Source organism: Cavia porcellus, unplaced genomic scaffold, assembly GCF_034190915.1.
Source record: "Cavia porcellus strain 051 isolate PalLab524CR breed Dunkin Hartley unplaced genomic scaffold, mCavPor4.1 scaffold_1, whole genome shotgun sequence".
NCBI classification, from domain to species: Eukaryota; Metazoa; Chordata; class Mammalia; order Rodentia; family Caviidae; genus Cavia; species Cavia porcellus.
The window spans coordinates 128,737,985-128,752,906 of record NW_026947484.1 but is presented as its reverse complement, the minus strand read 5'-3'; the positions used below and the strand labels follow the sequence as shown (position 1 = coordinate 128,752,906).

At 39.3% G+C, this 14,922-nt stretch overlaps 1 protein-coding gene across 1 annotated transcript in view; it reads right to left on the bottom strand.

Annotated features, from left to right (window-relative positions):
- Nucleotides 1-14,703, bottom strand: part of Eeig2 (EEIG family member 2) — a 61,681-nt gene extending 46,978 nt beyond the window's left edge. The window contains exon 1 of the mRNA XM_003479187.4: nt 14,426-14,703. Coding sequence (XP_003479235.1) covers nt 14,426-14,562 — 137 coding nt within the window. The 5' untranslated portion in view covers nt 14,563-14,703. The remainder of the gene's footprint in view (nt 1-14,425) is intronic.
- Between the last annotated feature and the right edge of the window lie 219 nt (nt 14,704-14,922).

The following is a 14,922-nucleotide window of genomic DNA, read 5'->3' as shown; positions in this document are numbered from 1 at the left end:
TGAACAATGATGCTATGAAAACCCAGGTACAAGTTTGTGTGTGTGTGTGTGTGTGTACATGCACGTGTGTGTAGACATCTTTTCATTACTCCTGGGTATATCAGGAGAACTGCTCAGTCATTTGGTAACTGGTTGCCCTTACTAGTTAAGTCCTACCCATCTTTTCACGTTCAAAAAAGGGTATGGAGCTATTAACTCTGGCCGAGAAATTAGGGAAGACTCATTAGAAGAGCTGGTATGTGAGCTAAACTTCGAAGGATTAGTAAGCTGTGACCAGTAGAGAGGAATGACGGCTTAGACATTTTAGCTCTAATAATATTTTGACTTTGTTTACTGTTAAAGTTCATTTTAAAAAGTGGTTCATTGATACTGAATCTTCATCAAGAAAGCATTTTTTTGGCTTTAAAAAAGTTACTTAGTATAGCAAATACTCATAAAATTTGTATTTTAACCAATGAAGTACACAGTACAGTAAGTGGCATTAAGTCCATTCATATTTTTGGTGCAACTCTCATCATTATCCACTATCAGAACATTTTCATCTTGGTGGACTGAAACTGTTTCCATCAAATAGTAACTCCAGGGCTCCTTCCCCTATTCCCTGGAACCACCACTGTACTCCTTGACTACTTCTGGATTGTTTCTCTTTCATTTAATAATAAAGAGGTCCACTGTTGACTAAAGGGATTGTTTCTATATATGAAAGCCTTCTTGCATATATGCTTATTTCAAATTTACATAGTTTATTTTAAGAAAAAGGTAGAAGCTGGGGATGATGGCACACATCTACAATTCCAGCTATGTAGGAAGCTGATACAGGAGGGCTGCAAATTCAAGGCCTGCCTGGACAAGTTAGAGAGACCCTGTCATTCATTCATTCATACAATATAAAGCAAAACAATACAATACAGTGGCTGGGGATGTAGCTCAGTGTTCTGCGGCTTCCAGTTGCATAGAGAGGTGGGGCCTGGGTGGGGGCAAAAAGATGACAGAAAATTGGGCTGGAGAAACAAAAGAGTTTGTATAAACAACATGGTTAACATGGACCTCTTATCTGCAAGCTTCGACAGCCCTGCTAGAGATCTGCCTGATTCTTTTGCATCAAGAACTTGATCCTTTGAGCCATTTTCATGTTTTAGACCCATCAGCAGATTTTGCAACTTTCTTACTTTCACAGATGGCAAGGTTTCTTAAAATATCACTGTCCTCAACGAGGCCATCCACGGCGAGGATTCTGCTTAGGGTCCTCCATGGATCATCCATGTTCTCTTCTGGTACTATTACAATCCTGGAAATGAACTTCATACATTTTGCCATGACCTTGTATTTAAGTCTTCACTCTGCAGGATTCTGTCAATTAGGATCTAGCCAACCCAAAGCCATCTCAAGAAAGCACTTTCTAGCCTCTTTGAAAAGCAGACTGGTAGTACCTCAGATGTTTAATAGTTATTCTATGACAAACAGACTCTCACAAAACTGTAAAACAATTACTGCATAAGCTTTATGTCTATATTTTCCTAGACATATTACTTGGTAGAATTAACTGATTGTACTTATTAATGCTATTGCAAAAAATTCATAGCAAAATGTTCCTAAATTATGAAGGCTAAAAGGAGAAAACTTTCTTTTTAACATTTACCTACTTTACTTGAATATTCTGACATAAATAATTAGCTTGGCCTAATAAAAACTTTGAGATTGGGCTAAAATATTTATCTATTTTTGAAAATTGTGTTTAATATATAACAAAACATTCACCCTCTTCACCATTTTTAAGCTTATTAAGGGATATTAAGCACATATACATTGTTATGCACTATGTCTCTAGAAAAACCAAAATCTGTACCCATTAAACAACCTCCCATCTCCCACCCTCTGGCACCATCACTCTATCCTTCTGTCTCTATGAATCCGACTACGCAGGCTTACCTAAGTAGACACCTAAGTAGAATCAAACAGCATATTTGTCCTTCTGTGACTGGCCTGTTTCACTTTACATTAATGTCCTCAAAGTTCATCATGTGTACGTGTCAGCATTTCTTTCCAAGATTGAGTAATACTACTGCTTGTACTTAACACATTTTGTTTATCTATTTATCATTTGATGGATACTTAGGTTGCAACACTTGAAAATGTTGATATGTCTATTGTAAATATTGATATAAGCATGGGTGTACAAACATCTGGTTAATTTCCTGCTTTTCAATTCTTCTATATACCTACAAGTGGAATCGCTAGATTATATTAAGATTTTTTTTTTTTTTTGTACGGGGATTGAACTCAGGATCTTGCACTTGCCAAGCAGGCACTCTGAAGCTGAACAAAATCCTCGGCAACTAAGATTTTTTTTTTGAGACAGGGTTTCACTTTGCAGTTGGGGCTGGCCTTGAACTCACTTTGTAGCTCAGGCTGGCCTCAAACTCGCAGCAATCCTCCAATCTCAGCTTTGAGCACTGAGATTACAGTTATGCACCATCACACCCAGTCAATTTTGAGATTTTTGAGAAACTGCCGTACTATTTTCTATAACACTTTATAGTCCCTTAACAATCCAAAAAGATTCCAATTTTATCATGTCCTGACACTTATTCTCTTTATTAAAAAACTTGTGAAATAGCCATTCTATTTAATAAATGTGAGGTAGCTGCTGGCTGTGGCTTTGATTTGTATTCTCCAATTGATAACTCATGTTACACATCTTTTCTTGTGCTTTTTGTCCATGTGTACAACTTTTTTGGTGAATTTCTATTTTTAATCTCTGCTCCTTTTTTCATAGGGTTGTTTCGTTGTTGTTGAGTTGACGGAATTCTTTATTCCTTTATGAGATATATGATTTGTAAATATTCTCTCCCCTCCCAAGTGTTGTGTTTTCACTCTTGGCCTAAAACAATTTGAATATAAACAGCATTCTCATCCCTAACACATATGAAGATTTTCCCTGTCCCTGTCCAGTTATAGGCAAAAGTTACTGCAGTTTTCTTAAGGGCTGCACAACAGTTTTAAGCTTAGACCTCTCGATAGGAAATTCAAACTGTTTGTCTGTTAATATAATGAAGAAGCCACATAAAATAATGAAAAAGTCTTGGACTAGCAGGTAGAAATCTTGGGTTTTAAATCTCTATCACTTATTTTTAGTGTGACCATGGGTAACTAATCTTCTTTGTCTTAATTTATTAATTTATAAAGTAGAATACTAATAGTTTCCTTCCTTGCCACATAAATCCTGTGCAATATCAGCCTTTAAAAAAGGGTGGATAAAATGTTTAGGCAGTGCAATTCATAAAAGCCAAGCTATGGAAAAGCCTAGGTTCTTATCAACTGATGACTGGATAAAGAATATGTTTATATAAACACACTGGATTATCAGTCATACAGAAGAAAGAAATCATGTCACTTGCAGGAAAACACATGAAATTGGGCATCCTCATTTTAAGTGAAATAAGCCAGATGTAGAAAGACAAATATCACCTGTCTGCCTAAATATATGTAATCTAAAACAAAAACAATCAAGAGACCTCACGAAAGCAGAGGAGAGACTATTAGGGAAGAGAAAGGAAGGGCAAGGCAGGTAATGGGGGATGAAAATAATCAAAATATATATGTGCGTACAAGCATAACCAAATAAAACTCATTATCTGCATAACATGCACTAAAACAAGAGAAAAAAGGTGAGTAACACTACCTCACTGATTCATTCTCCTATTGCTGTTGTCTTTGAACTAATTCTGCTATTACCTGAAACACTTGTTCTATGTGTAAACAAATTTGCCTATTTGCAACTTCCCATAACTCCACTCACTGACTAACTGAAAGCCGGCTATCTCATGAGGACACTGCTGGTATTGTGACTCTGCATGTAGCTATGTTTGTTTTGCATTCCCATCTTCCACAGCATGGGCACTTTCCTTATTCCTCCTTGCCACCTGCAGATAAGTAGCAGTCAGCTTCAGGCTCACAAGCTTGAGGCACAGGCCGTTTATGTCGTGTTCTAGTTGCCACAGCAAGCTATCTGTTTTCTACTCTCTCCCTTCACCCTAATACCTGTAATCACCCTGGCTACTTTAACACAGACAAATAACCTAACATAGAAGGATCAGAATTCTTTGCCCTACTTCAGTCTAAACACCATTTCAGTAATGCTGACATCCTGGACCCTACCAACTCTCTACACTGCTCTAATGAAGGAATCTTGAGCTTGATATCCTGCACTCTGAGCACAATACCTCCCCCTACCCCAGCTCAATCAAGCACCACACCATCATTTCTTCCACATGACTTTTTTTGACATCATTTCTGAGGACTTCATCCTTTGATCATTCTATATTTCCCTGCTTTAGCTTTCTAGCTTGGTTTCTTTCCTTAAGAAACTTGGACCTTATAACTAAGTCCTTAAATTATTTTCTTTCCCCTCTTTTTTTCTTTCTTTCTTTAAAAAAATTTTTTTTGTACCAGGGATTGAACTTAAGACCTTGCGCTTGCCAGGCAGGTGCTTATGCCACTGAGGTAAATCCCTGGCCCCCCCACTTAATTTTTTTAAACCAACATTCATAATTCCTTTACTTCCTTAAGCTTTCTATCCACCTATAAACATCTAAACCTGATCAATCCTAGCACACATGTTCTCCTACACACAACCTATAAACACTGGTGGAGAGATCTACATGAACATGCATATTGCTGACACTAATATTTTAAAATCTTAGGGCTTTTGAACTTGTCCTTAGTTAGCTTCTTTTCCATTCCTCGTGGAAGCTTCTCTGATCTTTATCATTATAGTAATTTACTTAATCTTTCTTATCGTTCCTGAGAAAGCTAAAGGTGTGTGTAAGCTGAGAATTCTCTTCAACTCCAGCCTGGAGCCAACTTATTGCCTCATGTAAGTTACTCCCCTGCTTCAGGCTCTCTAGATACACGATGGACACAAGTCTAAAGTCCTAGAAGTGACCATTTCCTCTTCTTCTGCTTATCCAGCAGCAATAACACACCTCTACCCCCGGTATTCTCAATGTACTATGCTGCTTCACATTGTCATTGTGTCCTACTCCAGCTAGACTTAAAAAAACCCAAAAAACTTTGCTAAGGAGTTCTGTTCCGTGATACTTTTCCTGGCTGCTCCCCTTTCATAAAGAAAAAAACAGGCTAAACATTTCCTCCTTTTCTTATTACTGCAGTTTTTATACTGTATAATAATTTTTCATAAAGGTACATTTTTTTTGAGACAGGATCTCACTATGTATACTTCAAGCTGGCCTTTGACCCGCTATGTAGTCAGGCTGACCTCACACGCACAATGACCCTCCTGCCTTGGCCTCCCAAGTGCTGGGCTTACAGGTATGCACCATCACACCTGGCTCATAAAGGTCATAATTAGAAGGACAAATTTGCTGTGAAATTTCTGGTAGAAATAAAAACTATAAACATTGAATGTGAGGAATCATAGAGAGACAGTGGGCAATTTTTTTCATTTATTTATCATATAAGCAACATAATAAAGACAGAGAATGCATAGTAAAGGATTAGAGGGAAACAAGTGGCTATAAGCTATGTCTATAGTACAGCCTATGCAGAGTCTGCCAAAAAATGTGTACACAATTCAGGTAAGGAAAATTATATAAATATTTTAATACATATAAAATTAATATAAGTTAACTTATGTTCCTCAGTCAGACATCATACCTCCACATCTTGTCACTACTGTTTTCTTTTCCTGAAGCGTGCACGCATCTTTTTTGGCAGACTCTGTACTTTTCCATCTGACTTCCACAGGTATCTAATTTGGGAATTTCTATGTATTTATCATTCTCAGCAAATGAACAACAGATCCTCACCCCAAATATGTGCATGTTTTTCAATAAATATTTATAGAATGCCTGCTGTGCAAGGCTTAGTGATATGAAAGTGAATCTTAACTATTAGCATAAAATGACATTAATGATATTTTTACAAGATACAAAACATTGTGTTTGTTACCTTTCCTGTATGCTTATCTTGAGGCAACTGTAAGGGGCCTCGTCTGTTAACCTCTCTTGGAATAGTCTCCATATGACTGGAGAAAAGCCATACTATATGTACTTATCTATTATTTTTCTAAGACATAAAATTGAAAAAGCAGACAATACAAAATCTGAGAAGCCACAGAGACTGATATTAAAAGTGTCCCATGGAGACAGCATATGTCCTCACTCAGCTCTTCCTAGCTGACTTTCCACGTCTCTTTGTGTTTCTATTTCCTCCGGTAGAAAATAAGCATAATTACAGCAATAACAATGATAATGATACCAGTGATAGTAATGACGCAATAATAGCATTTCCTGATAAGATTATCTTAAAGATTAATACAAAGGCTGGGAAAGTACTTAAAATAAATCTTAGGTACTAGATTTACAGCTTTTGTAATGAAATGAATTTATAATTGATCTTATTTCTTTTTTTTCTTTTTTTGGTTTTTTGAGACAGGGCCTTGCTATACAGTTCAGGCTAGCCTTGAACTCACTATGTAGCCTAGGCTGGCCTCAAACTCATGGTGATCCTCCTGTCTCAGCTCCCCTAGTGCAAGGATTACTGTTGTGCACTACCATGCCCAGCTGTTGATCCCATTTCTGGCCAGGGTATGAAGAATCTGTTTTGTTTTGGCACATGGGCTTGCTATGTGGCCCAGGTGGGTCTCAAATTCATGAATTCAAATGGATCCTCCCAACCTTTGGCTTCCCAAGTACCTGGGATACATGTGTGTGTCATCACATCTGGCTCATTATTTTAAAATATTTATCTCTATAATGCATAATTGACAAATAAACATTGTATATTGTTATGGCTGGGATCCATTAAAAGTTTCACTGACGGGCTTTTGGCAAGTAATTGAGTCAGAAGGCTCTAACTTTACCAATGGATTCATTATTAGTTAGATGAAGTGGTAAAACAGGAGATGAAGCCTAGTTGAAGCGTGGATCACATCAGGGAAGAACACTGAGGCCTACAGCTAGTCTCTTTGCTATAGGCTCTTTCCATCTTTCTCTGCTTCCTGGCTCTCTGGGGTGAAGAGCTTTCCCCTGCCACTCCCTTCCACCATGATGCTCTGCCTGACTTCAGGGCCAGAAACAACAGAGCTAGCCAAACACTGACTGCTTCAACCTTTGAAACAATGAGCCAAAACAAATCTTTGCTTTTTTTTTTCAGTACCAAGATGAAATCCAGGGCCTTGCACATGCTAGGTAAGTACTCAATCACTGAGCAACACGCCAGCCCTTTTTATGTTTTTTAAATTTTGAAACAGGGCTCCACTAAGTCACCTCAGCTGGCCTTGAACCTGTGATCCTCCTGTCTCGGGTTCCCAACTGTTGGGTATACAGGCACATGTGCACCACACCTGGCTCAACTCTTTCCTTCTTTAAATTGTTTTTCTTGGGGCTGGGGATTTAGCTCAGCAGCATAAGCGCCTGCCTGGCAAGCATGAGGTCACAAGTTTGATCCCTGGTACAAAAAACAAAAACAAAAAAACAACCCAACCAAAAAAACCCAAATGCATTGTTTTTCTCAGGTATTCAGTCACAGTGATGGAAAGCTAACACATACATATATATTTTCTAGTGTACAGCATAGTTTTAATGTGAAATGGTCACATTAGGCTAATTAATGTATTCATCTACTTGCATACTTATTTTTTGCTGTTAGAACATTTATGATCTAATCTCAGCAATTAACCAATGAATAATACATTAACTATAATCATTATGATGCACAATGGATCTCTGGAATTTATCCAACAGAAACTTTGTTTCTTTTGACCAAACAGTTCTTTATCCCTCTGGTCCTCAGCAGCTGGCAAGCACCACTCTATTTTCTGCTTCAGCGAGTTTGCCTTTTCCACATTCCAGGTGTAAGTGAGACTGTGCAGTATTTGTCTTTCTGTGCTTGGTTTATCTCATGCACTATAATGTTCTCCAGGTTCATTCACCTGGTTACAAATAACAGAATTCCCCCCCCCCCGCCCACACACACACTTTTTAAAAGATTGAATAGTGTTCTCTTTGATATACCACACTTCTAAAAATCCATTCATCAGCTTATGGACGGTTGTTTCAATATCTTGGCTTTTGTGAATCATGCTTCAACGAACATGTAAATGCAGATATCTTTCCCATATACTGATTTTATTTCCTTTGGATAAATATCCAGAAGTGGATTGCTGTATACAAGGTATAAAGAATTCTGGGCTGAGGATTTAGCTAAGCGGCAAGCATGCAGTTGTGAGTTAGATTCCCAGTACAAAAAAAAAAAAAAAGAATTCTGTACTATTGGGTCAAAAAACATTTATATTCTCTAATTTGTGATTTTTTCATCTAAAAAATCAGTCTAATACAACAAAGATCTTAAAAGCTGCATGCATAATTCAATAATTATTGTCTAAGTGTTAATCCTAAATAATAATGGATGTGCTCCAAATTCGGCAATAAGTATGCTTTTTATAGTGTATTTATAAGTATTACTTAAAAATGAAGAATAAAAATTACTTCAAAAGGAGCTTTGTGCAATAAATCATGAAAATTAATGCAACAAAATGATATGCATCTATTTGAAATATTTTGTAATTGAATATTTAGTGATACAGAAAATTCATTAAATGAAAAATGTGTCAATGTATGATCTCATTCTGGTTTAAAAAAAGATCCGTGAAGACTGTGGGTACATGTGTATCTACATATGTGGGGATCAACAGAAGCTAATAGGTAATATACTAAAGTATTAGTAAAAATAATTATCTTAGGATGGAGCATGTATGGTCAGTTTTTGTTCTTTTTGAACTTTTATTTTTTCTATAAGACTCTATATTACTTTTGCAATAAGGAAAAATTTACTAAAAAGGAGGATACAAAGTGCAGTGAATTAAAATCTTAAAAACATAGAGATGTTCTCCAGCCAGGAAAAAAAAAAGAAAGAAAAAGGAAAGAAATCCTCTTAGCTTGTTTACAAAGTAAAAAATATCCAATAAACAGATGTGCTCATTAGTTTCCTGGACACTCCCTAAATTCACATGTGTTTTTGCCAGAAGTTCATGTGAAACTCAGAAAACTATTTTCCCTATGAGTACAAGGGGAAAAAAAGATGAACAAAGGGCAAACTGAAAAATCTCAAAATATGTAGGAGAAATTTCTTCTTAATATTTACTTAAGCAGACCAGTAGCTGGGGGTTTAGCTCAGTGGCTTAAGTGCCTGCCTGGCAAGCACAAGGTTGTGAGTTCAATCCCTGGAACCAAAAAAAAAAAAAGTCTCTGCATTTAAGCAGACCAGAATCAAATCCATCTTAACAATCTCAATAATTCTCAAAAAATGATTTGACTGCTTTACAACGGAAGACCCCTAAAAAGATTTAACTTCAAGATTCCATCTCTCCAAAGGCATCCCAAAATCTCTATTAGGTAATATTACTTCAGTGTAGACCTCTCTTAATTGTACAATGTATTTCTCAAATGTCATACGGTACGTGAGGTCATAATTTATTACCAATAAGCATCTTTCAGTTTTCATTAATTTTCTTACCTCTTCATTGGACAAAACTCAGGAAAAGCTGGATTCCTCTAAACTTAATTTTAACTAATAATCTGTACAAGGGCAAAATGGTCTAAGGAAATTCTAAATGCAAAATAAGCAAGATGTATGGTTTCAACAGATGAGAATGTAAAAAAAGCCACACACCACCATAAATGTGTCTCCAACCACTTACCAGGCTGTCAACTTAAATGTGGTATGTTAAGCACACAACTTAAAACTCTTCATAGCCTCTATTACCATATGCAAAATTTCCCTTAAACAAAACCAAACCAAAAATTTTCTTGACATTCTAACTACTGTTGTGACATCAAGACACTGACCACAGCACATCGGTCTATTAACATGAGAAACCTGAGTTAAGTTTCTCGTTAGTTCCGGCCTCGGTTATTTTAATACTCTCCTAATTTGTCTCTCCATCTTTAATCTATTACCACTTGAGTCCAAATAGCATCAGCCTGAAAATCATCTTAAATATCATTTTAATTACATTACAACTCAGTTCAAAAACCTTAGATTAAATTTTACCTAATGAACAATGGAAAGCAAACTCTTTCTAAAGGCATTCAAAGCCCTTTTCTAATCTTATCTTCTGCTTCTGTTCAAAGTGGACTCTGCAATCACGCTGATCTAGCACCAACTCTATTAATGTCTTGCTCAAGCCGTCCTCCCACTTTGCCTTCTTGTCAATGCAAATGCATTCTTTCAGTGTGCTCAACCGAAATGCTAATATGGTTTTCAGTAACCTTTATGGCTGTAAATAAACTCTTTTCCTTTAAAATTTCAACACTTACACAGTGTCAGACCTGCCCATTAGCCAGTAATTCATACTGTCTCCTACTGTCAAACAATTATACACCTATGATCTACTTCAATTAAGTAAAGATACTGCCCTTGTGGGCCCTTACATTTGCTGTAATTATAGCACCTGACAGAAATACATGGCAAATGCTCGATGTTTGGTGAACAGTGAACCACGTGCTTTTTTAGTTTTTATACAAAGCATACTCTATACAAAGCACGCGCGCGCGTGTGTATCTGTGCAATTTTCTACATGTTTCTAAGACTTTTTTCTAACAAAACAAATATTACTTTATATTATTTTATATAAGTTCATGTATGGGGGTTCCTAAGATCACCCTTGTGTTTACTGATCCTCAAGAAGGACTCATAGGATTCAACACATAGTTGTACTCATGGCTCGGATTACTACAGCAGTTGAACATAAAACAGAATCAGTACACAATTTCTCTAGCATCAAATTGTGACACCATCTACTAGGGAAACCTTTCAGAGACTTTGTGCTTTTTTATTATGACTGGTCACCTAGACACACTCTCAGAAGGTGTTTGGCATGAACCACACTGCAACATAGGCATAGTGAGCCATCTGTCACTTTGGTAAAGTTTCATGTCATACATAGAACATTTCACCATCCAGGTTTCCAGACAGAAGCCAAGGGCAAGCTGGTAAATAAAAGGCTTTCTTGAGCCTATTTTGCTAATTTTTTTACATGTAATTCATTTCATATTTTCATGGGAGACATGTTACAGTTTGACTATCTCTGATTTAAGAGTTTCCTACAGTAATTTTGATAAGAATTCAAATCTAACAGAGATATGCTGCCAGGGTAGGTATTCACTAGTTAACAGTTGTGCAATTTTGAAATAATTCACTTCCTTTTGCTATTCTAGGTTTTCTTTTTTCTTCTTTTTTCCTTGTAAAATGGGGTATTGTATCTTTCTTAAATCAACATTTTTGTACTTTGTCAAGTTAAAAGAATTAAACATAACATCTAAAGCAAACAGCTATTGTTGAACCAATTTTTTTTGTCTCTTCTCCTTAAATACTATCTGGGTGCCAAAGCACTGTTAAGTGATTCAAGTACAACATCCTTCTAGATCCTCAAAGCAATACCATATGCCTGTGAATGTTTCAATTTTACAGGTTTTAGCTTTAAAAGCCTAAGTACCCTATGCAATTTTACCATGGTGGGATTAGGATTTAGACTCAGAGCGATTTGTTATCATTTGGATTTGGAAGGACTCCCAAAGGCTTTTGTGCTGAACGTTTGGTCCCCATCTGGGGTACAATTGGGAGATGATGGAAACTTAGGAGGTGAGGCCTGGCTGAAAGAGTGTCACTTGGGGGATGCCACTGAAGGCGACATTTTGTTCCTGGACACTCCTGCTTTCTCTGCTGTTGGCCGTTACATGAACAGTTCTGCTCCACCACACATTCTCTGGCATGATGTTCAGCCTTGTGTCAGGCCCAAGGAATGATGTTCAGCCTTAGACTGAAACCTCCAAAACTATGAGCCAAAATATGCGGTATGATCAAAAACGAATGTTTAAATTTAAAAAAATCATCACAGTAAAAGGTGCATTCCACTAATACCACTCAAAATATTTCTTTTTGCTTCGAACAGTATATCATCATTTTTGTCACTTTCCGGAAATCCTTTTGTGATTGTCTTTAGTTACACTGCTGTGGCTACCCTGGTACCCTGATTCAATTCAGAATGTTTACCTTTTACGGTCATTTTTACTTTGGGGAACAGCCAAAAGTTGCATGTTGCCAGATCTGGTGAATATGGTGGATGAGAACACACCATATTTTTATGATGCCTGTCTTTGTGCTGGATGGCACTCAGCAGCTGCCTTGATCATACTTTTGGTCACATCTTGTAAGACACTCAAGAAAGAGGACTTCCATAACTGCATCAGAAAGTAACCAAAATGGTGGGGTAAGTGTGTTCAATGCAAAAGGGAGTATTTTGAGGGGGATTAGTGGCATTGTGTGTCTGTGTTTTTTACTGTACTAAGTTTTAAAATTTATACGTTCATCATGTTTTGATAACCCTATGAAAATCTTTCCTACTTTAAGCGCAGGTATTTTTTCAATAGTGACAAAAAGCTGGCTAATACACCAGACCCTTGCTCTGGGCTTTACACTTACTCTCTATCCCATTTCAAAGGCACATGGTCCTTACTATGAATCATTTCCCTCAAACCTCAGCACCCTTTTGTTTGCCTGGCGATACAAAGCACCATTCTTAACCTCTTTTGCCTTGATTAAAGCCAGATTTTAATTGTAAGAGAAAGGGGTAAGTTTAACTTTTTCACTTCCTAGTCTTTGAAGACCACAGATCAAGTTATATCCCTTGTACCTTAAAACCCTTAGGAAGTTGCCTATTCAGAAGCCTTTCACCATAGCGCACATTTTTCCTTTATCTGGAATCATCTTGTTTGAAGTTAGATCTGTATCAGAACCATGGCACTATACATATCAGCTGGGAAAGTTAGTGATGCTTCCAATGCCTCAATTTATTTGCCCCAAAATGTGGATTCCCTATCCCATGCTATGAGAATTAAATAAAAGAGTATATTTAAAAGGCCCAGTGGATATGTTTGCTGAATAAATGATTGCCTGAAATGGCTGAGTAACTGACATGTGGGAAGTAGGCTGGGTCAGCGAAAAGGAGTGCAGAGCAGACAAGTGTCCTAACCACCAGGTGTCACCACTGGGTCGGGAGCCCTGGTCTAACTGCTTCAGGTGGGGAGTATGGCCCTGTAACAACTAACAGTCTAACCCTCAGGTAGTTCAGTCACCTTCTCTTACCAAGTGACATTCAGAATTGATTTACGCTTTTCAAGATCTTAAGCACAGCATTACTTCACATCATTTGTTTTCTTACATGTGTGTTAAAATGATTGCATGAGATTACCTAAATATCTATAGATTGGTCATCAGTTTAACTTTTAAAATTACCCTGAATAGACTTTTTCTTTAAAAATTTCAAGAATAGTGCCTAATACTAGCCAACAAGACATTTTCCGGCTTCTATAGCTTTCTGTAGGGCCTCGGTGGGCAATTTTATGGCCTACTGATATTGATGGGCCCAACCAACCCATTGACACTATTTCCTTTATTAGTGGGATGACAGATAAAAAGAAATCAGAATATTTTTAGCACAAAAACACAGTCAGTGATCAGTATATATAGAGAAAAGCAAAATAAGAACTATTAATCTTTTTCTTTAGTCTGATGAACTCAAAAGTTCATTAAAAACAATTCTTTAAATTTTCTATTTTCTTGACAAGAAAATCACATTAGGGCAAATCTGTCAACCTGGGAATAGCCCTGCAATTGCTCAACACGGATCACACCTGGCGGCGTTCTGTAACCTGCCAAGGTTTCTTCCTGGAGAGTACCTAGGGCTGAATTCGAAATGAGGGCAAGGCGTGGGCACCTTCTGTCGTTCTAAGTCCTCCACACTGAGACCCATTAGTGGCCACGTCAAGAGGTTAATTCAGTAAGAGCCCCTAGCTGGAGACAGAGCTCTCTCATGGCACAGACTGAGTGAGCCTCATCTGCTAGAACATCGGGCTCAAGTCAAGCTGACCAGGCCAGCCCAGCCCCATCCTGGGCGCCTAAGCCAGGCGCAGAGGGAGTTACGCCACGCACAGATGGTTCAGTGTGGGCGCTCTATTCGAGCGGTTGGGGTTATTTCTGTCTTTAACAAAAGCTCAGGTTCCACTTTATATCTCACATATATGAGGATGTCTTATGGGAAACCAGATGCATCCTCTCCACCATGGCCACTGCTACCATTCCGGGGAAATTGGGTGGAAAGAGCAAGCAGCAGGAACCATCTGGAAGTCACCAGCGCTAGAGCCGCGGGCAGCCCTGACGAACCCATCTGCCAAGCACTTTGTGCAGATCAATGCACTCCTGACCGACTGACCCTACAGGGGTCCCTGAGGACGACAAGCTCCGGGGCTGGGCGCGCTGCTGCAAAGGGGCCGACGCGAGGGGCGCTGCCCAGCCCACGAGCCCGGCGAGGGCGCAGCAGCTCGGGAGGGGCGGCGCGCGGTACCTGGACGACTCCGCGGTGAAGCTGCCGCCGTCCAGCAGCCGCATCTTGCAGAAGAGGACCCCATTGACGAAGGGCACCGAGGAGAGCTCCTCGAGCTCGAAGTCCACCTTAAACTTAAACTTCTTCTTCTTCATCATCGTGAGAGCCAGGCGCCGGCGAGCGGACAGCGCGGGCGGGCGCCGCCGCCTCAGCTCGGCCGAGCCCCGGATCCGCCCAGCCCCATGGTCCGGGCCGCGAGCTCCGCGCGGGGGTGCGGCCGGGGGGCGCCGCGGGCCGGCCGGGGCCGGGGCTGTGGCCGGGAGCGGGGCCGGGGCCGCTGCCGTCGCCTCTCGCAGCAGCCCGGGCTGGGGCGCGGCGGCGGCGGCGCGGACCCCGGCCGCACGCGGGGAGCGGTCGCTCTGCAGCTCGACCGCGGAGTGGGCGCCCTCTCGGTGCGCGCTCGTCGCCGCCGCCGCCTCCCGTCTGCGAGCGGAGAACGGGGAAGCGGAGAGAACCGT